The 25925-nt window shown below is 42.6% G+C and overlaps 1 protein-coding gene across 5 annotated transcripts in view; it reads left to right on the plus strand.

The window, feature by feature from the left end:
• Positions 1-725: 725 nt before the first annotated feature.
• The window catches only part of ADCY1 (adenylate cyclase 1), a 350409-nt gene continuing 325209 nt past the window's right edge, over positions 726-25925 (plus strand). For all 5 annotated transcript variants that reach the window (XM_061585729.1, XM_061585731.1, XM_061585733.1 and 2 more), the window contains exon 1: positions 726-2506. In XM_061585729.1, the coding sequence (XP_061441713.1) occupies positions 1745-2506 (762 nt within the window). In that variant the 5' untranslated portion in view covers positions 726-1744. The remainder of the gene's footprint in view (positions 2507-25925) is intronic.

Here is a 25925-nt window from a genome sequence, read left to right on the forward strand (position 1 = left end):
GGCAACTAAATAGGCCCATTAACTACCTGGCAACTCTATTTGGTTAACAAAAGAAATTCATCTGGACAGCAGAGAGAGGTTCTTTGCCCCCAGGTGAAAGTCTCCAAATCAGAGGTTGGAAAGGGGGCCCACAGGAATCATCCTACCCAACCCCCATGTTTCTTCTTCCATGGCACTGAAACCCCCAATCCCCCAAAAGTCGCAGAGGGACCCCCAAGCATGCCCAGGCAACCAGCAGGGAGAGGTGCAGCTAAATGCCCCCTCTGTTTGTTTGTGTTTGGGGTTTTTTAAATCCCCTTTTTCTACTTGATGAGCTTTTTCCCTGATAGCATGTTTCTTCTTCCATGGCGCTGAAACCCCCAATCCCCCATAAGTCACAGAGGGACCCCCAAGCATGTCCAGGCGACCAGGAGGGAGGGGTGCAGCTAAAGGCCCCCTCTGTTTGTTTGCGGTTGTTTTTTTCCCGTTTGCTGTTTGGTTTTTTCAAAGTAGGACACGGAATGAGGGTGGAGGGAGAAGCCTGCAATGCTGCAATGGGTTTTTTGCCTGGATGACACTAAACTAAGAGCAGAAAAGAGGAGAATAGCACCCCGCAGTGTCCGCAGACTTTACCTGCAGGAGACAGGGAAACACCGCCCCTTCACTTAACATTTTAAATAGGGGGGCGCGGCAAGAAAAACCCGAATGCAGTTAATGCGAGCGCATGTGAACACCAAAAAAAAACAAAAAAAAATCCACAGCGAGGACAGATGTTTATGAACCGTCCAAATCAATCCCGCTGCAAAAAGAATGTGGATCCAGGGCCCCATGTAAACAGGGCCGTGGCTCCCTTCCAAGCGAAAGTAGTGCGCAGGCGCAGGCCGTTTCTCCGGGGGGGGGAAAAATGCTGTTAGACGTAGGAAGGGGATCACCCTGTCTGTCCGAGTACCATTTCATTCCCTCCATCTCTTTTTCTCTCCCCTGCCCTCTCCTTGTCCTCTCTGGAATCCCCTCAATTTAACTCCTCCTCCTCCTCCTCCTCCTTATTATTACATAATTGGTTGGAGGGTTGAAAAATATTTTGCCTCTTACTATTCCCTAGAAAACAGCGTGCATGTCTCCTTCCCATTGCCCCAAGCTCCAAAATTTCCCTCCCTGAAGCCTGACCAGCCTGTTGATCGGCTTCTTTCCCCATCCACGTCTTTTGTCTCTCTCTCCCGCCTCCCCCCGCTTTTTAAGTGCTAGCTTCCAACCCTTTGGCCGGAGAGTTTTAGAGGCATTAGGACATTATCGTCTGTGGGAGTTCTAGGGGGAAGGAAGAGTGGCTTGTGTGTGAGCGTCTGTTTGCATTTGAAGTGCGGGGACAGCTAGTCACAGAAGAGGAGTCAAGAAGAAGAAACCTCGAGCCCAGTGGGAGCGACTTCGCCCTTTCCCTCCGCGTCTCTAGCTCCGCGAGTCTCGCCTCTTCTGCGCTGGACTGCGGTGCTGCTGCTGGGCTTGCGGGCGGTACTTGCTTCGCCCCTGAGTTGCCTCCGGTGGCTGCTGCTGCTCTCTTGTCTTGCTGCCTTTTGCAGCCGGGAGAGCTGTTGTTGCTTTGCTGCCGCGCCTGCCTCTGTCGCTTCCCGCGTTCGCAAAAAGGCCGCCGCCGCCCAGCCGCCTTCTCTCTTCGCCCGGCTCCCGCTTCGCCTGGCTTCTCACATGAGCAGAGCGAGAGGAGCAATAGCGGCAGAGGCAGCGGCTGAGGAGCGTTCCTTCCCCGAGGTTTATGAATGGCCCAGATATGGAGGAAATACCATTTCAGAAAGTCAAGAAGAGCAAGAAGACGAGGAAGAAGCGCCGCCGCTGTTGCTGCTGCGGCGGCAGTTGCTCCTCGCCTCCCAGAGCCCCGCCGCCACCAGCTCGGCCGCCGCCGCCGCCACCACGGGCCGCCGGCAGTAGCGGCAGCACCTCCGGAGCGACGGCGGTTGTCGGCGGGGATCCCCGTCCGCCGCAGCCTTTGCTGCTGGACGCCGTCGCCTGCGAGGACCAGTTCGACTGCAAGGAGCTCGAGTCGCTTTTCCAGAATTACAACCTGAAGCTGGAGCAGACCTCGACACTCAAGGCGCTGGCGGTGCTCATCGTGCTGACGGCCAGCCTGGCGCTGGTGGAGCTCCTGTCGGGTCCGAGCTTGACCATCTCCAAGGGCTCGCACCCAGTGCACTGCATCGTCTTCCTCTCCCTTTTCATCGTCACCAACGTCAAGTACCTGCAAGTCATTCAGCTGCAGCAGATCGTCAAGCTCATCTTGCTCTTCAGCTTCACCTTCGCCTTCCTCTGCTGCCCTTTCTCGCTGGGCGCCCACGGCACGGAGCCTCCCAGTGGCCCCGAGCAGGGCATGTGGCAGCTCATTCTGGTCACCTTCGTTTCCTACTCTCTCCTGCCCGTCCGCACCCTCCTGGCCATCGTCTTCGGCTTGGTGGTGGCTCTCTCTCATCTAATCGTCACCGTCACCTCGGTCAGTGCGAAGAGACAGCCCCTCTGGAGGACGGTGAGTTCCCCCTCCCCAAATCACTCATCACATAGTGATGCCCCTATCCCAAGAGGGTGAAGGGGATTAGACTCAGTAGGGGTGTTCACGTATTGTCTTGCATCGGGCTGCTTAAATACGATGCTAAGAAGGTGGAATCTGCTTCAAGAATCATGAGATCGGTGCAGGCGATTTCAAGAGTCTTAAAATAATAAGTTGATGAATTCTTGTTTGTCTTCCATTTCAAGGGTCCCCACATAGTGCTGTCAGTTACTCTACAGTTCTGTATCCATGTTAGGGATAGATTGATTTTTAAAAAGGAAGTTCTTTTAATGGAACATCCTGGGAGCCAATAGGAACCCCTGCAACTGTAAGACTTGGGTCTACATCAATGGAGTTGACAACCTTTGCCGGTTAGACTAATATCTGGTATGCGTAGGGAAGTGGTGCATGTCTCCTGGGGCATTGGACTGATGTGAAAGAGCTTGTGTTGGAAATTATAACATAAAGTCTGATGTGGGCAAGTTATGTAGGGTATAGAGGGTGGGGAATGGTGTTTGTATGTGGACCCTCCTATTTGGAGGATACATTAGTAGAGGATGTACATTGGCTGTGAATAATTGTTCTGGGTGTATAGAGAATTGTATGTGTTGTGTATTTTTGGGGTATATTGAATATTTAATGCAGAGGAGAATTGGTATGCTGAAGTGTGTGTGTGTGTGTGTGTGTGTGTGTGTGTGAGAGAGAGAGAGAGAGAGAGAGAGAGAGAGAATGTCCAGCAAAATGTGCCTGCTTTGGGAGAACTGTATTTTAAAAATGTGCGTTGATTATGATTGGTTTATTTCATTGGTTTATGAAATATTTGCTCTTAGTTGGACTTTTGAAAACTGCCTATGACTGAGGTGATATGCACACACTATACTGTGTGCAAAGAGGAATATAGTTATCTTGATCAATCTTTCATACATCACAAAGTTTGAATGAGACAGCAGAGTTATTCTCATAGTCATTGCCGCCCTGGACTCCTACTGGGACAAAGGGTGGGATATAAATCTAATAAATAAATAGTTTAAAAATTAAAAAAAGATTGACAGTGAAGGAAAGTCTGTTTTTGTGAAATGAAATCAATCATGCAAATAATATTGTGGCCACAGTTTATGGGACCTTTCTTCCAACCCTCTCTAATTTCGTAGTCAGTGAATACTTCCTTTCTTAAGCCCTCTAGCCCAACCCCAAAGGGAACTTCCACAGACCTCCTCCAGGCTTTTCTAACCCATCTTCCCCATAGTAGCGATTTCTTACACCAGTGTTTCCACACCCAGTGTTTAGTATGTTATATTGAACTTCATATCCTAAAAGTCTTTCCCCCTGAATTAATCCTCTTGAAAAGCTTCTCTGCAGCATCTGTAGGAATGTGCTGTTGCAAATCTCCTCCCCAAGAGTAGCTATTTATAGCTGTGCAGGGTTTCCTTAGGTGTCCATAGCCTTATGAACTTGTACCTGGGGACAAGAGAAGAAGGTTTATAAATTTGAGACTATTCAAATTTAGCCATGTTAACAAGGCTTAGGTTTTGGTTTGTTATGAATCTGAGTTGATTGCTGATGGGAAGAAATAGTAGGGAGGTGGGAGATTGTTTGTTGTTTTAGCAATTCACAGAGAAATAGCTGTTGGCTTGAATCTAATTTTAAGAATAGTAGTATAGGGGAAAGCAAAACAATTTATTCCATTTGTGCTTTCTGATGCCATTTTCTCTGGCTGAATAAGACTGTCATGACACATAAACAGAAACACTGACAGCCACAAATACAGCCCACAGATGTAGGGATGAAGTCATGCCCGCTTGTTTGTTTGTATGGTTGAATCTTTCTGGGTTTCCAAAACAGGCTCACCCAACACATATATGTGCTGACACAGGATACACAAAGAGACATATGTAGCCAGGCAGGAGGTGGGCTTATAGGGACATCCAGGATTAGTCTTGGCTAACTGCTACTGAGCTGGTGGACAAAATAAATTACGTGTTTTGAGGGAGAGTGAGAGAGAGAGAGATAAGCTGAGCTTTATGATTTACCCAGATAATCTGGTAGTCTATTTTTAAATGCATGATTTAAAGGTCCAGAGAGAAAGGGATAATATGTGAACAGATGAACTTTAAAGAATAGTGAAGGCCCATTTTTGTGAAAGTGTCAGAATCCCATGCCAAATGCCCAGTTTTCATTGAGGTTGTACTGTAAGATTTATGTATGAAATCCTGCAACATTTCATGCCCAAAGGAAGTGCAGACAATATATACTCTTGATGTAGTGTGAGTAGGGATGGATGAATCTGTCAATTTTGGCTCCCTCAATTTCTCCTTTTTTCCAGTCTTAAATGCAGTTATCCACATTTCTAAAGCAATTTTCATTTAAAAAAAATCTCATGAAAATTCGCCAGCATTTAAGTGCAAATTTCTCCTAAAGCACACATTTTTTGTATTCAGTTTTGACCAATGTGTACATTTTTGCAAGCAATTTCCCCCTAGTATAATGCATTTATGCATGTTATTTTCACTAATATATGTATTTATATTCACACGTTACCTTAATATATTCATTTTTGTACATATTACTTAACTGGACAACAGCACTGCAAAATTCCTAGAAATGCAAATTTTGAAAAATGGCTGTGCTTTGCTTTGCATATTATTTGAAATGGAAATGGACTGCCTTCAAGTCGATCCCGACTTATGGCTACCCTGTGAATAGGGTTTTTATGGTAAGCGATATTCAGAGCAGGTTTACCATTGCCTCCCTCTGAGGCTAGTCCTCCCCAGCTATCTAGGGCCTAGTCACAGCTGCACAAGCCAGTCCCTTCCTTGTCTGCAACGCCAGCTGGGGGGCAACTGGACCCCTTGGGACTATGCAGCTTGCTCACAGCTGCACAGGGGGCAGGGCACGTAACCCCTGAGCCACTCACTGTGGGGGTGATCTTTAGCTGGCCCTTGAAGACACCCAGGAGACACGAGTGGAGATTTGAACTCACAGACTCTGGACTCCCAGCCAGGCTCTCCTCCCCACTGTGCTATACCAGCTGTTGCATATTATTTAAATAAGTGCAAATTAGGTAGGTTCACCTTTCAGTGTCAACTGAATCAAATTTCTCCCCCATCCCTACATATTAGTGCATTTAACAGCTCTGTTCTCTTTTAAAAAATTCACAAAGAAACAAACTTTCCCCTTTATTTCCTTTGGAAATATATTTTATATTGCTTAAAAGGGACCATTCTGACAAGTGGCAATTTCCCAACTCTTGTCCACATGTTTGTCCTCTCTTCGGCTTATTCAGGAGATGAATGCAACTCCCTTAAAATACAGGGCCTTGCAAAAGTAATCAGACCCCTGACCAATGCTCTCATATTACTGAATTACAAATGTACATTGTAATTTCGTTCTGTATGATATTCTATTTTGAAACACTGAAACTCGGAATCTATTATTTTAAGGTGACATTGATATTATGTTGGGAAATGTTTGTAAGAAATATAAAAAACTGAACCATTTTGCTTGCGTAAGCATTCAACTCCCACATACTAATATTTGGTAGAGCTACTTTGCGCTGCAGTAACAGCTTTAAGTCTTTTGAGTGGCGCAGAGTGGTAAGCAGCGGTAACACAGTCGAAGCTCTACTCACGGCCAGAGTTGGGTTCCAACATAAGGAGGAAGTTGAATCTCCAGTAAAAGGGGTCGAGGTCCACTCAGCCTTCCATCCATCCGTGGTCGGTAAAATGAGTACCCGGCATATGCTGGGGGGTAAAGAAAGGCCGGAGACGGAACTGGCAATCCCACCCCATATATACGGTCTGCCTAGTAAACGTCGCAAGACGTCACCCTAAGAGTCGGAAACGACTCGCACTACAAGTGCGGGGACACCTTTACCTTTATGTACCAGCTTTGCACACAGTGTCAGAGGGATTTTGGCCCATTCTTCTTGACAGATTTGCTCCAGGTCATTCAGGGGGACATCACTTGTGGACTACAATTTTCAAAGAGTGCCACAGATTCTCCATGGGATTCAGATCAGGACTTTGACTGGGCCACTGTAGGACATTCACCTTTTTGTTCTTGAGCCACTCCAGTGTGATTTTAACAAGATACCCAGTCCCTGCTGATGAGAAGCATTGTTTTATCTATTTATTTTTAGTTTTAAATTTTGTTGTAATTGTTTTCTGATTTTTTTGTTTTTATATATGTTTATGCTGTATTTATTATGAGATTTTGAGATGTTTTGTATTTTTATACTTTGTTGTACACCGCCCAGAGAGCTAATGCTAGTCGGGCGGTATAAAAAGCTAAATAAATAAATAAATAAATAATTTACATATTTATTTCCTGATTCCTTTTCCAAGGCACTGTAGATCTATACTGCAATCTTAAGCATGCTCACTCATGTATGATGTACAATGGAGCTGACTCGCTAGTAAGAGTGTTTAGACTTCAGTCTCTAACAAACTTACTTGGAAGTAAATCAATATAACTTACTTCTGAGTACAGATATTTTGCATTGAGGCTCCAAGCTGTTACCAGAGGCTAGTGTTTCATGTAGAGGTTTGAAGACCAAAAGACAAGATATAAATATTTTTTAAAATTAATGTATAAATATTCTACTCATTCACTAAATGAAAGTCAGAGTTCCTGGAATGTTCACTTTCCTCTGATAACATTAGACAAATGAACAGTTGGCATAAACCATTTGAAAGCAGCTGGCTTGATAGCTTGAAATATAGATGGGGTTTTCCATATATAGAAAAGCAAAAAATAATTATATTTGAATTAATGAAAAGCAAGGTAAGTCAAGCTCTGATAGTCATATGTCAGGAGGATGTCCTGATCCAGTCCCATTAGTCCCGAGTATCCATTCTGCATTCACTTACTTCCACTCTTGTTATATGGAGGGCTGCAATTTTTTTGTGCTAGTTAAGTAACTGAAGCCATCATTTTTATTATTATTTTTAATTAGTAGATTTACAGTATATCCCACACTTTCTTCCGAAAGAGCACAGGATGGCAAATTTTAAAGCCAAGAAAATAATGTGTGAAATAACCCATTCAACAATGCAAGATGCTTAAATAATATGTGATCAATAGCTTCTGTGATATAATTTTCATTCTCTGAAGTTTTAAGGAAGAATGGGAGAACAGAACATAACTTAGAAGGATTTTTTAAGAGAAACAATTTATGTTGCTTCTTTAACATATGACCAGAAAACCGAAAAAGGCATCTGAAAGGAATATTCAATGGAACTATGCCCATTATTTCAACTAGCATCCAAAATAGGCACTTCCAGGATAAAATCTTTAGCATTCGCCAGGACTTAGACTCCAGTGTTACAGCAGGTGAATCAAGCGAGGTATCCAGAGCACAGCCTTGTCCCAATTTCTTGGATGAGTTTCAGTTGCTGCAGCTTGAGGATGTTGACAAGGTGCTTGGACAGGTTCGTGCAACCACTTCTGTGCTGGATCCTTGCCCTTCTTGGCTAATAAAAGCAGAGCTTGGAAAAGTTACTTTTTTGAACTACAACTCCCATCAGCCCCAGCCAGCATGGCCACTGGATTGGGCTGATGGGAGTTGTAGTTCAAAAAAGTAACTTTTCCAAGCTCTGATAAAAGCTAGCAGGGATGGAACAGCCAGCTGGGCCAGGGAGGTGATTAATGCCTCTCTGCGAGAGGGAGTGGTCCCTGGCGGCCTGAAAGAGGCAGTAGTGAGACCACTCCTGAAGAGACCCTCCCTGGACCCAGAAAATCTTAATAACTATAGGCCGGTAGCAAATGTTCCATTCCTGGGCTCGGTCCTGGAACGAGTGGTTGCAGGCCAGCTCCAGACACTCTTGGATGAGACCGATTATCTGGATCCATTTCAGTCGGGTTTCAGGCCTGGTTTTGGCACGGAAACAGCCTTGGTCGCCCTGTATGATGACCTTTGTTGGGAGAGAGACAGGGGGAGTGTAACTCTGTTGATTCTCCTTGATCTCTCAGCGGCTTTCGATACCATCAACCATGGTATCCTTCTGGGAAGACTAGCTGAGTTGGGAGTGGGGAGGTACTGCATTGCGGTGGTTCCATTCCTACTTGGCAGGTCGCCTCCAGAAGGTGGTGCTTGAGAAACATTACTTGGCACCCTGGACTCTCCAGTATGGGGTTCTGCAGGGGTCAGTTCTGTCCCCCATGCTGTTCAACATCTACATGAAACCATTGGGTGCGGTCATCCGGAGCTTTGGAGTGTGTTGCCATCAGTATGCTGATGACACGCAGCTCTATTTCTTCTTTTCATCTTCTTCAGGTGATGCTGTCAATGTGCTGAACCGGTGCCTGGCTGTGACAATGGATTGGATGAGGGCTAATAAACTGAGGCTCAATCCAGACAAGACTGAGATGCTGCTAGTGGGTGGTTCTTCTGACGAGATGGTGGATGTCCAACCTGTTCTGGATGGGGTTGCACTCCCCCTGAAGGAGCAGGTTCATAGCTTGGGGTTTTTCCTAGAACCATCTTTGTCACTTGAGGCTCAGGTAGCCTCGGTGGCACAGAGTGCCTTCTACCAACTTCGGTTGGTGGCCCAACTACGTCCCTATCTGGACAGGGATAACCTGGCTTCAGTTGTCCATGCTCTGGTAACCTCCAAATTAGATTACTGCAATGCAGTCTACGTGGAGCTGCCTTTGAAGACGGTTCAGAAACTGCAGCTTGTGCAAAATGCAGCGGCCAGATTGGTAACAGGGACCAGACGGTCCAAACATATAAAACTGATTCTGGCCTGCTTGCACTGGCTGCCTGTATGTTTCTGAGCTCGATTCAAGGTGCTGGTTTTGACCTATAAAGCCCACACGGCTTGGGACCACAATACCTGGTGGAATGCCTCTCCCGATACGAACCCACCTGTACACTATGTTCAAGATCAAAGGCCCTCCTCCGGGTGCCTACTCCAAGGGAAACTCGGAGGGTGGCAACAAGGGAGAGGGCCTTCTCAGTGGTGGCCCCCAAATTATGGAATGATCTTTCTGACGAGGTGCGCCTGGCACCAACACTGTTATCTTTTCAGCGCCAGGTCAAGACTTTCCTCTTCTCCCAGGCATTTTAGCATGTGTTTTAGCATGTGTTTTAAATTGTTTTTATATTGTTTTAAATTTTAAAATTGTGTTTTAAATTGTTTTTAAAATATGTGTTTTTAAATTGTATATTTGTTTTAATGTTTTTGATGGCGGTAAACCGCCCAGAGAGCTTCGGCTATGGGGCGGTATACAAGTGCAACAAATAAATAAATAAATAGGGCAGGAATATCAAAATAAAATCCATGATGAAATAAGAAGTTGTATAAGTTAAGCATATTTCAGTGCTGCCTTCAGGATTTTGAAGTTTTTTAGGTTTCCCTTAACCTGGAAGGTATACGACATGACCATGCAAACTGAGAATTCACTTGCATCTTGGCTTCTTTGAGGCTTTGTGCCAAGTGAGGATGGCATCTTTCTATGGATGAGGTGGACCCTTTGATGGTATTGCAGCACCAGGAAATGCCTGACATTGCTAAACTCTGGAGTTGGTCGTGTGTGCAATTACAATGTACTTTGTTATGCAGAACTGTTCAAACAACTTGGGACAGATGGATCAGTCTGTAGATACCCATGCACTCATGGCATTTACTTGAGACGTTGATGGAGTTGAACATGGCTTTGCAGGGAATTTAGATATTTATAAAGAGAAACTGTGTTGTGAACCCACAGGAGGGTGGGTAAATATTAGGCAAAGAAGTGGTTGGAAAGCAAAGATTTTTGTTAAAAGCAGGCATGGGGTTCAAATGTGTTTTGCTGCATTGACGGATCCTCTTAACTGATGTGAAATCAGGAGAAATGGTTGAATAAGTTGTGGGAAAAGAGTGCTCTGAATTAAATCAGTTTTTGAATCTTTGGAGAGTCCACCTTTGTGGCTCAAGTTTCTAGATGAATAGCATTCTAGAGAACTGTCATGAATGAAATAAATCATAGGTGCCTGTCATCACATAATTAACAGAAATATATTTTTTTGATGTGACGTATAGCAATATTCAGTTCTCCTAAATTTGACTGCATATCAAAACTCAGTTTCTATTTGCTTGTGTTTTGTTAAAGGCACTAAATAAAAATTATATCTGTCACAAGAATTGAATGAAAATGTGACCACCTATTAAAAAGTGTTGGAATTGGCAGCTTTTGGAGCTTGTTGAAGTTAAAGATGTTGGTTCTCATTGCTTTCTGAGGACAAAGGACACAAGAAGTTGCCTTATACTGAATCTGGTCATGGATCCTTCTAGTTTAGTATTGTCAACAATGGCTGGCAGTGGCTCTCTAGGATTTCAGGTAGGGGACATTACCAGGCCTATCAAGACCTGCCGGGGATTGAACCTGGGACCTTTTGCATGTAAACCAGAAGCTGTATCATAGCATTGAGTTATGGCCCTTTCTTATAGTTAATGCACTCTTAGCAATGGAATAATAATCTGTAATATAATACATTTGGCATTGTCTGAGTAGTATTTTTTTCCAACTGTTACAAGAAGAGTTAAATTGCAGGCTGAGACAATGATTTTGGGATTTCAGTGGCAAAATGTTTATGAAGTCAATTTCCTTTCACACAACTGATAAGAGTTTAATCCTGCAATCATATCTATTGTTTTAAATTGATACTCCCAATTGGGTTTTTGTAGATGATTATATAATCACTGCATCACTCATACCTGTCAGCACAACGCCCCAAGGCTATTCTCATATTGCTTTCATAGAACAGTAGAGTTGGAAGGGGTTTATAAGACCATCGAGTCCAACTTTTCAAGTACTTGAAGAGTGGTATCATCTCTCTTTTCAGTCTTCTCTTCTCAAGGCTAAACATACCCACTTCTTTCAGTCTCTCCTCATAGGGCTTGGTTTCTAGTCCCCTGATCATCCTTGTTGTACTCCTCTGAACCTGTTCCAGTTTGTCTGCATCCTTCTTAAAGTGCAGTGTCCAGAACAGGATGCAGTACTCAAGCTGAGGCCTGAATAGAGAGGAATTAGTACTTCATGTGATTTGGAAATTATACTTCTGTTCATGCAGCCTAAAATAGCATTTGCATTTTTTTGTAGCCACATTGCACTCTTGGCTCATATTCAGCTTGTGATCAACAACAATTCCAAGATCCTTGTCACATGTAGTATTGTTGAGCCAAGTATCCCCCATTTACCTCCAATTTATCTGGGTGTACATCCTGTTGGACGTACTTCTGAGTTGACATGGTTAGGATTGCACTGTAAGGTGGTGACATAACTGAAAATTGTGTTCTTCAAAAAGTAAAGTTATGAGTAAACCTATTGAATGCAATAGGACTTACTTCTGAGTAGACATGGGTAGGATTACACTGTAAACTGGTAATTTGCCCAATTAAAAACTGTGGTGTTCTTTTCAGATCTCTGTCTGCATCAATAAAGTTTACAGTGCAGTATTACACAGCCATGAGAATGGCTGTATACTATAATCAGCATGGATTTTTTTTGCATTTTGCAATATTAAATTGAAAATACCCCCACATGACATTCTGATGCTTCCCATAAACTCATTTCAAAATAAAACCTTACAAAACTCCTGAACTCAAATGCTTGCTTAACAACCCTCTAAATTTTCATGGCGATACACGAAGCTGTCAGAGAGAATCGAGAGTTCAGAGTGTAAAAAGAGAGGGAAAACAAACAGACCCCTTTTGGACTTTTTTCTGTCAGAGTTCTCATAATTTGTTGAAATAAATTAAAAATCAACCATGCTCACAGAATACCTGTAATCCTGTTACTGACCTTGCCCCATACTCTGACCTTCATCTTCTACAGTTTAAAAGTTAAAAAAAATGCCTGGCCGATTTTTAATGAATTTAAGAAATTTAGTATTGAACTCAATGATAAGGCCGGGCATGCTCAGTAAGAACCAACTGTCAGTGATCTAAAAGCCAGACTCCCAGATTAGGCTTGCCTAATCAAGTGGCCACACCCACACCAGGCCTTTATTTCACTTTACATAGTCATGGCTTCCCCCAGATAATCCTGGGAAGTGTAGTTAGTGAAGGGTGCTGAGAGGAGACTCCTATTCCCTTGACAGAGCTCCAGTGGCCAGAGTGGTTTAACAGTCAGCTGCTCTGATTGAAGCTCTGTGAGGGGAACAGGGCATCTCCTAGCAACTCTCAGCACCCTTCACTAACTACACTTCCCATGATTCTTTGGGAGAAGCCATGACTGTCTAAAGTGAAATAAAGGTCTGGTGTGGATGTGGCGAGGGACAGCTTTGGTTTAAATTTGGGTGGGAGGCTACATGTGCCTGCTGTAGAATAAAAAGGTGGGGGAAAGCCTGAAAAAGAATGATACTGTTCACAATGTTTTCCTTTTGGAAAGAAAAGGGACTTCCCTCTGCCCATTGCCCACCTATCCAATCTCCTCCCCACCATCCTCCCTCCCCCACCCCTCCCTGCTCCTCCCCCTCCCCCAGGTCAGTTTCACCTCTCCTAGGACTAGGATTGCCTGGGAATACAGGGTTCGAATCCCCCAAGCCATGAAGCTCACTGGGTGACCTTGGGCCAGTCACTGCCTCTCAGCCTCAGAGGAAGGCAATGGTAAGCCACCTCTGAATACTGCTTACCATGAAAACCCTATTCATAGTGTCACCATAAGTTGAAATCAACTTGAAGGCAGTCCATTTCATTTTCAAGCATGATTACATGGGAGTAAAACCCATTGAACTCAATAAGCATGCAAATGATCAAAGCTGCCCTCCCCTTCTCCTCCCTCCCATTGCCTGACTGCAGGGGAGTAAATCCCACTGAACTCAATAAACATGCAAATAATCAAACCTGCCCTCTCCCTCCCTCTCCTGCCTGCTCCCCTCCCCCTCCTCCCCTCCCCATACCCTGTGGTCAGTTTCACCTATCCTAAGCATGATTGCAGGGGAGTAAATCCCACTGAACTCAATAAGCATGCAAATGATTGATCCATTCTCAGTAAACTAGCAGAGGATCCCATTCCTTACGTCCCAGATTAAAAAGCAGAGAAATTCACTAATAGGCAAAATACCCTGCGGTTTAACAACGTACCTATGAAAAATGAAATGGACTGCCTTCAAGTCAACTCCGATTTACGGTGACCCTATGAATAGGGTTTTCATGGTAAGCAGTATTCAGAGGGGATTTACCATTGCCTTTCTCTGAGGCTGACAGGCAGTGACTGGCCCAAGGTCACCCAGTGAGCTTCATGGCTGTGTGGAGATTCGAACCCTGTCTCCCAGGTCGGAGTGCAACCACTATACCACACTGGCTCTCAATGTACCTATAGCCGATATTTCTATCAAACTTTAAAAAGCAGGGCAATTTTGCAGCTATAGTGAATGCACCAAGGGAGCAGGAGAGCTGACCTCCTCTGTGAGATACTGTACTGCCCTACAAATTTGTAAAAATACAAAAACAATTTGTGTTGGTCTTTCACAGTCCAATCCACTTCCTGTGTAGCTTGGAAGAATTTGGTAATATGTGCATTCTTAAACAGCAAGGGTTTTTTGCCTGTTAGTGAATATGTATATATATACACATATAAAGTGCCCCAATTTCCCCCACCTGCATCCTCTCTGCTGCATTCACATCTTGTTGGGTGATTGTAAAACCACATCATTTCTATGCAGTCAATCTGTGTGTGTTGGGAGGGGATAAGTTAATGAGTCACCCACTGACCCATTCCTTGCAGCAGCCATTTTGTGTTAGACCACACCTTGTGACGGGCATTGTGTGAATGGTACTCATGGCATTTTTCCAAAAATCCAGATGCACTCCTGGGCTCAAAAATGTTGGTGTCCACTGTTCTAAGTCATTGCTACGAAATGAGCCATCCTGGTTGCTCCCACCTTTTAGTTTTATATCCAATGTGTGAAGTCAGAGCTGTGATTGATGAATGAGTTGTTTGGACACCAAACTATAGCATTACCTCTTGGGGGATATTATTGTATAACATTTTAAAATCCTGTTAGTTATCTTAGTTGTTTTGCCATTGGGGCAAATTGATGGAAGTAACTAGCAGAGTTTTTTTAAAAACCTGACCAATTAGGAAAAATATTGATCCAATGGTTTTCCTTTCTATTTTACCTGTAAAAGTAAAATAGTAAGAATTTTTAAAATAATTTTAAAAATTAAAGGAAATCACTTTGCTTTCCACATTCTACTTTCCAAAGGCCCCCATCCCCAGTGGCTACAGGCCTAAGATGGCTCCTCTTAGGAATCAATTCCCTGTGTGCACTAATTTGGGAGCAAGATCATTTAATGCCTATGATACAAGCATTCAGTCCCCATTTGCATTTTATTCCTCCTTTTTTATCTCCACAACAGCCATGTGAGGTAGGCTGGGCTAAGACAGTGAGCAAAAACAATGAGTTAAGTGAGTTTCAAACATGAAATTGCATGCGTCAGAGACTTTTTCTGTTATTCAGTTTGACAAAACGTTTTTGTTTAGTTTTTGTAGTCCACAAAAACTTACACCATAATAAATTGGTTAGTCTTGAAGATAGTGCAAGACTTACTTTGTGGTATCTTATTTGTGTTCCTTTCTAGAAGAAGGAGGCCCTATTTTGGAAACTGCAGCAGGTAAAAACACTTTAATTCACCCAGGCCTTTGAAGCTTAATTCTCTGCATATTTTTAGTAAGGTTAGGATGAACCTGCTTTTTATGCATTTTGTGAGTATTTTAGGTTGTTCTTGCTTTTATATATGTTTTTAGTGTTTATAAGCTAGTTTAATATTTGAAAAAAGCAAATAATACTAATAATACTAATAATAATAATGGTCAAGTGAACCTCAGGGGCATGTGGACCACCACATTATTCCCATTGGAATAGAGCTGGATCATAAGAAATCAGGCAGTCCTTAAGGGTACTTTGGAACCATGTTCTTTAGGGCTTTAATGTTGGCATGGTAGCAAATTGGAAGCTAGTGCTGCTCTCTCAGCAGCTGAGTATCAGAATATAATTTATCAGAAGTAAACAATATAACATAATAGTATGAGATACATAGTTTATCCTTTTACAATGGATCCAGCAATGTATATGGTACTACATTTACTTGACCTTTGTTGCACCAGTACATGACAGAAATGCTGTTTTTCAGTAAAAAGGTTTAGTTGCTTACCCTTTCTACCATATTGGTTAATTTCACCATATAAACTGTGTCTAAACCCTTAAAATCCACTCTTCTAAAGTTGGGGTTCTAATTCCCCCCCCCAATTTGCACAAATGGTCATCCGTACCACTGTCAAGAGATGTAATTATAATTTCTTTTTCTTCAGATAGGACTAGGTCTTTTAAATAGCCAAATAATATGATTGATGGATCTAATGGTAGTTTTATATCATTTTATTGTTTCAATTCCATTTAGTATACGTGTCCAAAAGTTCTTAATTTAGGGCAAATTTAATCACAATTATCTGATTGATTAACTTAACATATGATTAATCAGCTAAGATTTATTTACTCTGGTTATAGCTCTAATAAAAGAGAATCTATAACAAGTGGTGCTAGTGAGCTGAGTGAAAGCATCAATTTCAGCCTTTTAAGGTGTGCCCAACCTGTCATCAATGCAGAAGGGTAGATCAGATTATTCATACAGAAGTCTCATATCAGGGCTGCTCCCAGTCTAAACTTGCTCAGTGGATCCACTCTAAACAGGACTGATTGACAATTAAAGGGTTAATTCTATAGCTATTATATAGACAACCTAGAAAATCTCCTTAATGTGGGTGAGCCGCTGCAGGCTTGCCTAGTAATTTTCATGAGCCCTGCTGGAGGGGGGTGGACCGACGAGAGCGAAGCGGAGGAGGAGAACTACTTAGAGTGGGATGGTTGAGCCAGTGAGGGGCCAAGCAGGGAGTTGGACTCAGAAGGCGCCCCAGCTCTGAACTGACAGCTCAGTCCCAGCAGCTCCGGATCCCCCTGTGCAGAGTCAACCTGACCAGGTGGTTGCTTCCCAGCCTGACACTTCCCCTCTCCCTGTGCCCACATCACCTGCAGGCAGCCCTTCTCCCTCTGAGGGGGAAAACGGATTGGTGACGGGGGCTTCTTCACCTCATGCCAGGAGGCGAATGCGGTAGGAAACTCAACAGGCACAGTTGAGGCAGAGTCTTGACCTGCGCATGTGCTCCCAACTGTGACAGTTAGCACACGCAAGCCAGGTGCCCACCCATCCTTAATTAAGCTGAGTGAGGGGGGAAGTAGTCGCTGAGTCAACCTCTTAGTGCCATGAAGGTGTGCCTAGTTAGACCTAGTGACATGCTGAGTTCTGAGTAAGCCATAGGTAGATTAATGAAGCGCACTGAATCAAAACTTTCTCTTACTACAATGAAAGAAAAAAACACAGCTGTGTCTGACTCAGAGTTCTTCGTTCGGGCAGGACAGTAATCTCTGTAGAGTTAACCTGTTAAATGTCTCTTTCCCTTCATCTTATTTGCAATCTCTCTCTCCCCTACTTTCCTTCTGGCTGGCATACTCAGTTCCTGCCACACAGAGAGCTGAGCAGTATAGCACTTGAGCAAATGCATCAAGAGAAGGGGCCGGCTGGGCTTATTTAAGCTCCAGAACCTCTCTCTCCCCCTTTTGTCAGCAGCAGTGAGGGAAGATCGATCAAGCTGATCGGCACTGGCTGGAGAGACAGAGGGACCCTGGGAGGGGGCTGCCTGCCAAAAGAGTTCCGGAGTGTTCCCTCAAAAATGCACACCTGGGCACTCATTAAAAATAGTTAACTTACAGTACTATGCAATGTATGCACGTCTACTCAGAAGTAAGTCTCCATATTTAATGGGGCTTACTCCCAGGTAAATCAAATTGCAGTAATCGGATCAGATGAAGGTTTTGTTGAAGCTTTGAAGCTATACTACTGCCACTACGCTAGTTTCTGGCAGATGAGTTGCTGTTACTTACCAGGAGAGGAGGAGGGGCGAGGCAGCAGGGAGGTTGATGCAGTTCAAGCCGCTTTGGCAATAAATAATAACCAGAGATTCAAAATATGCACATTTCAACAACTGGACAACCTTTTTCTAAAAGTCTTGATATAATTAATCTGGTGTATGTGTATCTCTGCCTGTCTCTAAAGGTACTTTTGTTAATTGCAGACATGCAGAGTTTTAAAGGGTGAGGAGAGATGAACATGTTCAATACTTACCTCCAAATTAGTAATAGAAACACATTCCATCAATGATTTTTTTTAAAAAATGAGGTGATGGTACTCAACTCTTGATGAAACTGTTGTGGGTGCCAGCACAAAATGGCTGCTATGGGACTTGTGGCTTAACACCAAATTAGAAATAATAAATTCATTGCTGCTTCCCCCATCCCCCTTGACTATTTCATTCTTACTATGAGAAGTCAGCTACGTCCTGCTGGTCCTGGGGTTGAACAACACTTTATCAATTTTTCTCCATACACCATGATGCTGCCATTGTCTAATAGCAACAAGGAGTATTTCTCAGTTCCAGGGGAACTATACATGGTAGATGCTCCCCCCGCCTCTCTCAGACACAGACACAGACACTTTCCCTCTCTCCCAGACAAAACATACATCCCTCCCCCCTCTCTCTAGCACATACAGATCAAACATCCCTCCTTCCCTAGACCACACATATGTACATCTTTCTTTTTCTCACAAGCACACACACAGCCAAGGAATCCATCTCTCCATCTGTCTGAGCAGAAATCTATCTTTCTGTGGTGCACCTGTGAACCAAGCACATGGCTGAGCGGAAGATCTACTCCCCTAAAATCAAGAAAGCCCATTCTTTGGATGAAGAAAGTGCCTGCAAACAGTGAACTGCCGCTCCTTCCTTTCCTGCACCTCAGACAACTAAATAAAGCTTTCTTGATGGGGGAGCAGGGAGTAAGGAGCAATGGTATATTCCATCAGAGTGAACCTGTTGTTCCTTCTTTTTCCACACCTCACACAACCAGGAAGGCTTTCTTGATTGGGAGGTGGGCAGGGAAATTGCAAAATTGTTCAAGAATTTAGTACACCAAGAAGGGGCTGAGGCAAAAGGAAAATTGGACACACAATATAGTATAAAAATTAATTGCAAGCTGAACAAGCGTAGAGATGCTAGGATTTTGTTAGTTTAATTTTTTTTGGTAAATTGTATTATTTTTATTTGTATTTTGTATTTGTATTTTTATTTGTGTGTAAGCCGCCTTGGGGGCCTATTTGGCCGAAAGGCAGCCTAGAAATAAAACGTAACTAACTAACTCAAAGCAAATTGAATTCAAATACTCAGGCTTATAGCTGCCAGCTAAATTACCAAATGAAAATGCCCCAATGCAATTATGATGGGGGGGTGAGTAAAAAAAGGGGGGGAACAATGCTTCCCAGAGATTATATTGCTGCTCACACCCCAGTCTCCGAGTGGTGAGAGACTTCCAGGGGTTCCTGTGCTTTACCCAGGGTTTGGTTTCCTTGGAATGAAGGTCAGCAGAGACAGTGGTGTCTTATAGGATATATGGGTTTTATTTACCCATATATACAACCTGAGTGTAATATGGAGGGGTTCACAGCAGTAACAGTCCAACAGATCTTGCTTTTCCATCAGGCTTGTAGGGAGGTACTCCAAAGCCACGGTACAGAGAGCACCATGAGAGTGTGTCTTCCCAGCTTCTTAGTCCCTTAACAATATATTGCCTGAAAGAAACATAAAATGTTCCTAAGTGATCAGCCTGAAAGCCACCAAATGTCAACCCCAAAACTTTTTTTAAAAAATGGATGGAGGCTACAACTCTCGCCTACCATGCCAGGCTATAAGCTGAAGAAACAGATGCTCCAGCAAGGTGACAGAAGTCAGGCAGCGCTATGCTTACTCATTCCTGTTGCTGCTCTGAAGGTCAAGGGAGGAGTCTCCTTTCATGGGAGATAATTGCTCACCTCCCAGTGGCCACCAAAGGCATGATGAACTCCAACCCCCTTCCCGCCTAGCCAGAGGAGGTCACATGAGTCTCCCTCTCTTTTGAAAGGTAGGTGGGGGAGCAAAAGCATTCCCTTTGCAAAGGGTGGTTGAGCAGCAGCAGCAGCAAAAAAAAGTGCCAGTACTGGTACTAAGTACTTGTCAGTTCCTTCAGAAAAAAAAAGCACTGCATTCCATACCATATTATACAAGCTGGTTTCCTATAAAGAATATAAGATTCCCCAACAACAAGGCAATCTGTAACAGTGTTAAGGTGTATGATAAGCAGCTTGCATGGGGAAGTTCAGAGCTTGGAAAAGTTACTTTTTTGAACTACAACTCCCATCAGCCCAATCCAGTGGCCATGCTGGCTGGGGCTGATGGGAGTTGTAGTTTTAAAAAGTAACTTTTCCAAGCTCTGGGGAAGTTTTTAATGATTTTACAGCAAATATAATAGTCTATATCTTTCTTGACTGAGTTAATTTGTCAATTCACTCTTTGTAATAGCAAAGACTTTTTCAGGCACATTCCACATTTCAGGCACATTCCACATATGAAGCTCACAAAAAGACTAAAGTAACTATCCACCCACAGAAAATTAGAAAATAAATATAATATTAATAAACATAAAAAGCTATACTTCAAACATACAGAAATTTAAGGCATATTGACAAGTCAGAGGAGAAAATTATGCTTGACTAATGTTTGTTTTCCCAGCTCCATTTTCCAGTTAAAGATGAAACTAAACCTTATATTTATATTTTGTAATAACATTAATAAGCAATTAGATTACCTTATAATTAGTCAGGGTTTTTGCTGTGTGGTACTTCAACATTTTGAGATGTGGGACAAAAAATACCTTCAAAAACTGTTTTCTGCGAGGATTTTTCCTCCGTCACATTGCAATGAAATCTTTCTAGAAGGAAGTTGGCAGCTATGTCTAAGTGTGCTGAGAAACAAATCTCAAAACCTAGACAGGCTGGGTGTCTGCTGGTTGGAGGAACTGAGTGCACATTACCATCATCACCAGAAAATTTCCCTTCACTTAGCTTTCAATTGGAAAAATGGCCTTGAGTGGGGAGATAGTGACCATCTAAGCCTGCCTTCTGGACTCTTTCATGTCAAACAGTATCTCTACATGGATATTGCTTGTATTTGAGGGAAGGTTGTGTATAACGGACATGTGCATATGCTTACTTTGTTTCAGGTATATGCACTGGATACACTGGCAAGACATGACTTCAGATCATATATACCCATCATAGAATCTTGAGGACCCTTGTAGGCAGAAAGGCACATTCATATTTTTAATAATATTATTTATAATACATATTTAATAAATAATATATTTAATATATTTATATTTAAATATAATTTAAACAAATATTTTTAAATATGTATTTAAAATATTAAATATTCTAATAAATAATTTTAATAATATATACAAACTGGAATAGAGACACTTTATGTTTTTCATAAATTGCTTTTTCATACAGAAACATATATAAATAATAGTGAAATAATCTATAACAACATATATGTTAGAATAGAGACATGTATGTTAATCATGCATTACTGTATTCATATGAAACATAACCCCTATACCATATATACTATGGTGTAGTGACTTGTGGAGGAGAGTGGGGAGCAGGGTGGCCTCACTGGAGGGGGTGTGATGTTGGGAAACTGATGGAACTGAGTCAAATTGAGGCCTGGCGAGTCAGTTTAGGTTCATGGGTTGGAGGTTCCCTATACCTATCATAAGGATAACTTCATAGACAAAGGTTTTCCATTTCCACACCCACTTCCCATGCTCCTTCCCCAGCCTCACTACTCACTCTCCACAATCTTCAAATTATTTCAGTGATTCTGACTAGGGTTGCCAGGTCAGAAGCATCCCAAACCCTGAGATTTCGGGGGGCGGCACTAGTGATGTCATAAGGACAGGCCTGAGTGATGTCATAGGGGCGGGTCCAAGGGATGTCATTAAGCATGCTACATTAAGTAACAACCACAGTTGCTTGGAGCATACAATTAAAACAAAAACATTTCTCTGACTGGAAACTGAGATAGAAATCTTAGCTAAAAGATGGAGCCTGGATAGGGAACAATTAATCTAGCCTACTTGGTTCTGGCAAAAAGGGTTTAAGTGCCCTCAGATCAGGCCAGTCACCAGAAGGCCATTGTAGGAAGAAACAGCCTAGTGCTATGGAGATGATAGAAAGGAGCACTTGGGAATAAAGATGGTTGCCCTTGAAGGCTGCAATTCTAAACACACTTACTAAGCCCCATAGAACTCAACATAGAACTGATATCTTCTGAGTAGATATAGTTTGGATTGTGCTTTTGGTAAAGCTTGACTACGGATCCTCTGCAAAGATATCCATATCCAAGCAGGGTTGGCAACCCTCTGCTTGGAATGCCCTACCCCTATCTTTTAACATGGCTGCTCCAAACTTCTTTACAGACTTGACCCTTCACTTCAGAAAGAGGTTTGAGAAATTAGTAAAAGTAAGAAGATTCTCTCCTAGGGTTGCCAGGTCCATGGCCTGAGACTGATCCTGTATCTTTAGGAGAAGAGAAAGTCAGCTAAGTGCAGGTGTTCTTGCAACTCTATTGGGAAAAACCACAAGGTGGAATTCTCCCTCCCCCCTCCACAGGGGAAAGATTCCACTTTGTGGTTTTTCCCATTACAGAGTTGCAAGAACACTTGCACTTGGCTGACTTTCTCTTCTCCTAAAGATACAGGATCAGTCTCAGGCCAGAACCTGGCAACCTTATTCTCTACCCTTTTCTGTCTATGCTGTGGGCTGCTAAACTCACTTTGACAGCCAACCCAATTCCAGTGAATAATAATTGACAGAAAGAAAAGACATGGCTTGGTCTACCTTCATAGGCAGTAGATTGGGAACAACAGCAATTGCAGCCACATGTTCCAGTATGTGAATTCTCTTTTACAACTATTGGGCAAGAAACAAACCATCATGCAAACAACAAGGTGCATCATCAGTGGGTTTAAGGAGGTTGAGCTCAGCACATGGAACCACTGCTTCTGTGGATGTAAAGGAGTGAGGTCAGAGGTAAATGAAATGCAAATAGAAAAGAAAAACAAAAGACAGTGATGATTCCCTAAATGCAACACCATTTTAACTGCAACAAGATTCCTATGAGTAAGGTAGAAAACTCAGCATCCCACAACCAGTCACGGTTCCTAACCAAAAACCAGAACTGTAAAAAGATGGCACCTAGTCAGCCAAGGTCACAAAAATCCCCATGCAGCACAACCTGAGTTAGTGCAGAATGCTGCAGCATGATTGCTGACATCAATGAGATCCTGTCACCACACAATATCTCTGCTCTGAAATTTGCACTGGTTGTCGATTTGCCACCAGGCCAAGTTCAAGGTGGGCTTTCCATGTTGAAGGTACTTTAACGGTACTTCTTCTGCTCTTATAAGAAATCAATCCTTTGGAACTCCCTGACTATTGACATTAGGCAGGCATCTTCACTGTACTCTTTTGGATACTTGCTAAAAACATTTTTTCTTTAGGCATACCTACCCAGGCATGTAGAAGCTATTATGCTTTCTATATGTTTTAATTCATTGTTGGTTTTATTGTTTTGAATGTTTCTGAAGACCTGTTTTTAACTTTTTTGCCAATAATTTCATTGTTTTAATCCCTTCTGTAGAGTGCTTTCAGATTTTTTCAATAAAGTGTTATATAAATGTTGTAAATAAAAGACATCAATACATTTTGGAGTCACTGTGGCCCTTGGGTCTCATTCTACTTTTAGGAACCAAGGAATCTGCCTTATACTGACTCTGGACATTTGGTACTATCTAGCTCAGTACTGATGACATGGACAAGCATTGGCTCTCCTCGATTCCAGACAGTAGTCTTTTCCAGAAATTGAATTTTGGACCTTTCCATGCAAAGCATGAGTCCTTCCCTTGTTCAAAAAAGTATCTTTTAAAATTGTTCTTTTCAGTTCTCTAATGAATGCACATCATGCCTAGGGCAGATCCACACCATTCATTTAAAGAACATTCAACACACATTTGAAGCATATGAATCCCACAACAGAATCATGGGAACTGTAGCTTGTTAAGGGTGGTGAGAACTATAACTGGGAGGGGAAAACTACATTTCCCAGGATTCTTTGGGGGAAGTCATGTGAATTGGATGAGCTTTAAATGTATTCTGTGGATCTGCATTACTTCATAAACTTTGCCTACATATAAATCATTCTAATTAAATTTTAAAATGGAAATAAGCTACAAAGTATACTTGGTAATCACGGGCTATGCACCATCAGCCTAATTTGCCCCTCAGGGTGAAAATAACAGTGGGGAACCATGACCACCTCAAGGAAGGACACATTTAAAATGCAGAGGAAATAGTAATCTACAACCATAGTGTGAAATCAAATACTTATTGGGACACAGTGTGAAAAAATGTTTATATAAGCATGTCAAAGATGTTTATTATTTACACATCCTGTAAAGATATTTATAGTGCAGTCCTATGCTTGTTTACTCAGAAGCAAGTCCCAATGTATTCAATGGGGCTTACTCAAACAGGGAGGCGTGCACAGGACTGCAACCTCAAGTGATAATGACATTTATTCTCACAACCCAAAATTTGGAATGATGCCACTTTAAGCTGTTTCGCAACTTATACTTGTTTTTATGGTTGTTGGGTTTTCAAGGGATTGATTTCATATTGTGAGCTGCCTTGGTTTCCAGTCACCAACCCTACCTGACAGGGTTGTTGGAAAGATTCCATATATACACATACACTGCAGATATAAAAAATACAGACACCCATATAATAGTTTATTGTCAAACCAGTTGGTCATTGCAGAACATTAAAAAAAATCACTATTAGTTTCCGAGATAATAAAAACTGTGATAGCTATGTAAGCCCTGCCTAATTGCTTTAAAAATAGGATTGGAGGCGGAAAGAAAGATTGAAAACACAGCCAATTCTTTGCTATGTTCACGGAAAAGTCACATTAATTTACAGCACACTCCTAACCATGTCTACTCAAAAGTAAGTTCCATTGAATTCAATGGGGTTTACTCTGGGTATGTGGGATTAGCATTGCAGCTTTGCTCCCAGAAAAGCGAGTATTGGATTAAAGATTCATATTGGGAAGTTTTTCAAAACACTGTCCTCTTCAACAGCCCAGGGAAATTTAAACTTGTTTGACTCCTGCACACAAGAGGAAAAAACACCCTGAAAGCTATATGCTTACTCAGTTTATGAGCTTTTCAGGTAAACAGGAAAAAACCCCAATATGTACCTTTGCAGTGAGGTCTAGGTTCTGCTTGGAGGCCAAGAAATCCCATGTCAATCACAACTCTGACTTCACTTATTGGTTACAAACCTGAAAAGATGGGGTTAAAGCAGGCAGCTAAGAAATCATTTCACAGAAGTTGCGGGGGTGCGGCTGACATTTTGGTGTATATTTTGTGACCAGACCACCTAGAAACTTAATATTTTTAAAATGAAAGCTGAGAGTCCGGAGTTTAAGGTGACTCACTGGGAGATCCAGAGAGGACCCCAAAAATCCGGAGTCTCTGGGCAAAAACCGGAGACCTGACAACCCTAATTCAGGTAGCCAATTCTTCTGTGGCATTACAAAATGGGATTCTAAAAATTTCCTTGATTATGATGATATTTGGAACTGCTCAGACAGTTCCAGAGGTACTTTTTACTCTCCAGCTGATCTTGGCCTCTTTGGGGAGAATTCTATGACACACCAGACGTTCTTGGTGAAGTCAGATCTGAGAAAGCTGTTGCAGTTCAGGGCCTCTTCTCTGTGTATCCTTGCATCTGAAGTGTGGTGAGTGGGCATGTGAGAGGACATTCTCAGTTTTGGCATCTGGATTGTGGAACAGCCTCTCCAGGGTGATACGTGCTTCCCCATCATTGTAGTGAAGACTGTTTCATTCTAGCATGTTTCTAATTAAAAAATTATATCAGGTTGAATGCAGAGTTCCCATGAGCACAGTTATGCTCGTAGAAATTACTGAAGGTTCTATTCATTGATTCCCTCTTCTCCCTCAGCCTCCCTCACACACTGGAAATCTGCTGTGCAGAGCTTAAGGATCCACCAGAATCCTGTGGAAGGTCACATATGACACTGTAGGTGGCAGGGGAATAAACGAAAATTACTTCCCTTCTTCCCTTTCCCAGAGGCAGCCTCTGCTGGATCCATATGTCTTCTCTAAATGGAAGGAGCCTTTCCATTTGTGGAAGGGCCACTTTGTGTCCAAATCCGTGTGTTAAACTGCTGTTATTTTAACAATTTAGTGTCGGTTTTATTTTAATTTTGTTGTTTTATTTTAAAATGGTTTGTCTTGAGTGAAAGACCCACTCTAGAACATGGGTCACTATCATTGTGGCCATGGGTGCAGTTGCCCACAAAGCCTCTGAGTGACCCCACTCACTGCTCCCTTTGTCAT

Source organism: Rhineura floridana, chromosome 10 (assembly GCF_030035675.1).
Source record: "Rhineura floridana isolate rRhiFlo1 chromosome 10, rRhiFlo1.hap2, whole genome shotgun sequence".
NCBI classification, from domain to species: domain Eukaryota; kingdom Metazoa; phylum Chordata; class Lepidosauria; order Squamata; family Rhineuridae; genus Rhineura; species Rhineura floridana.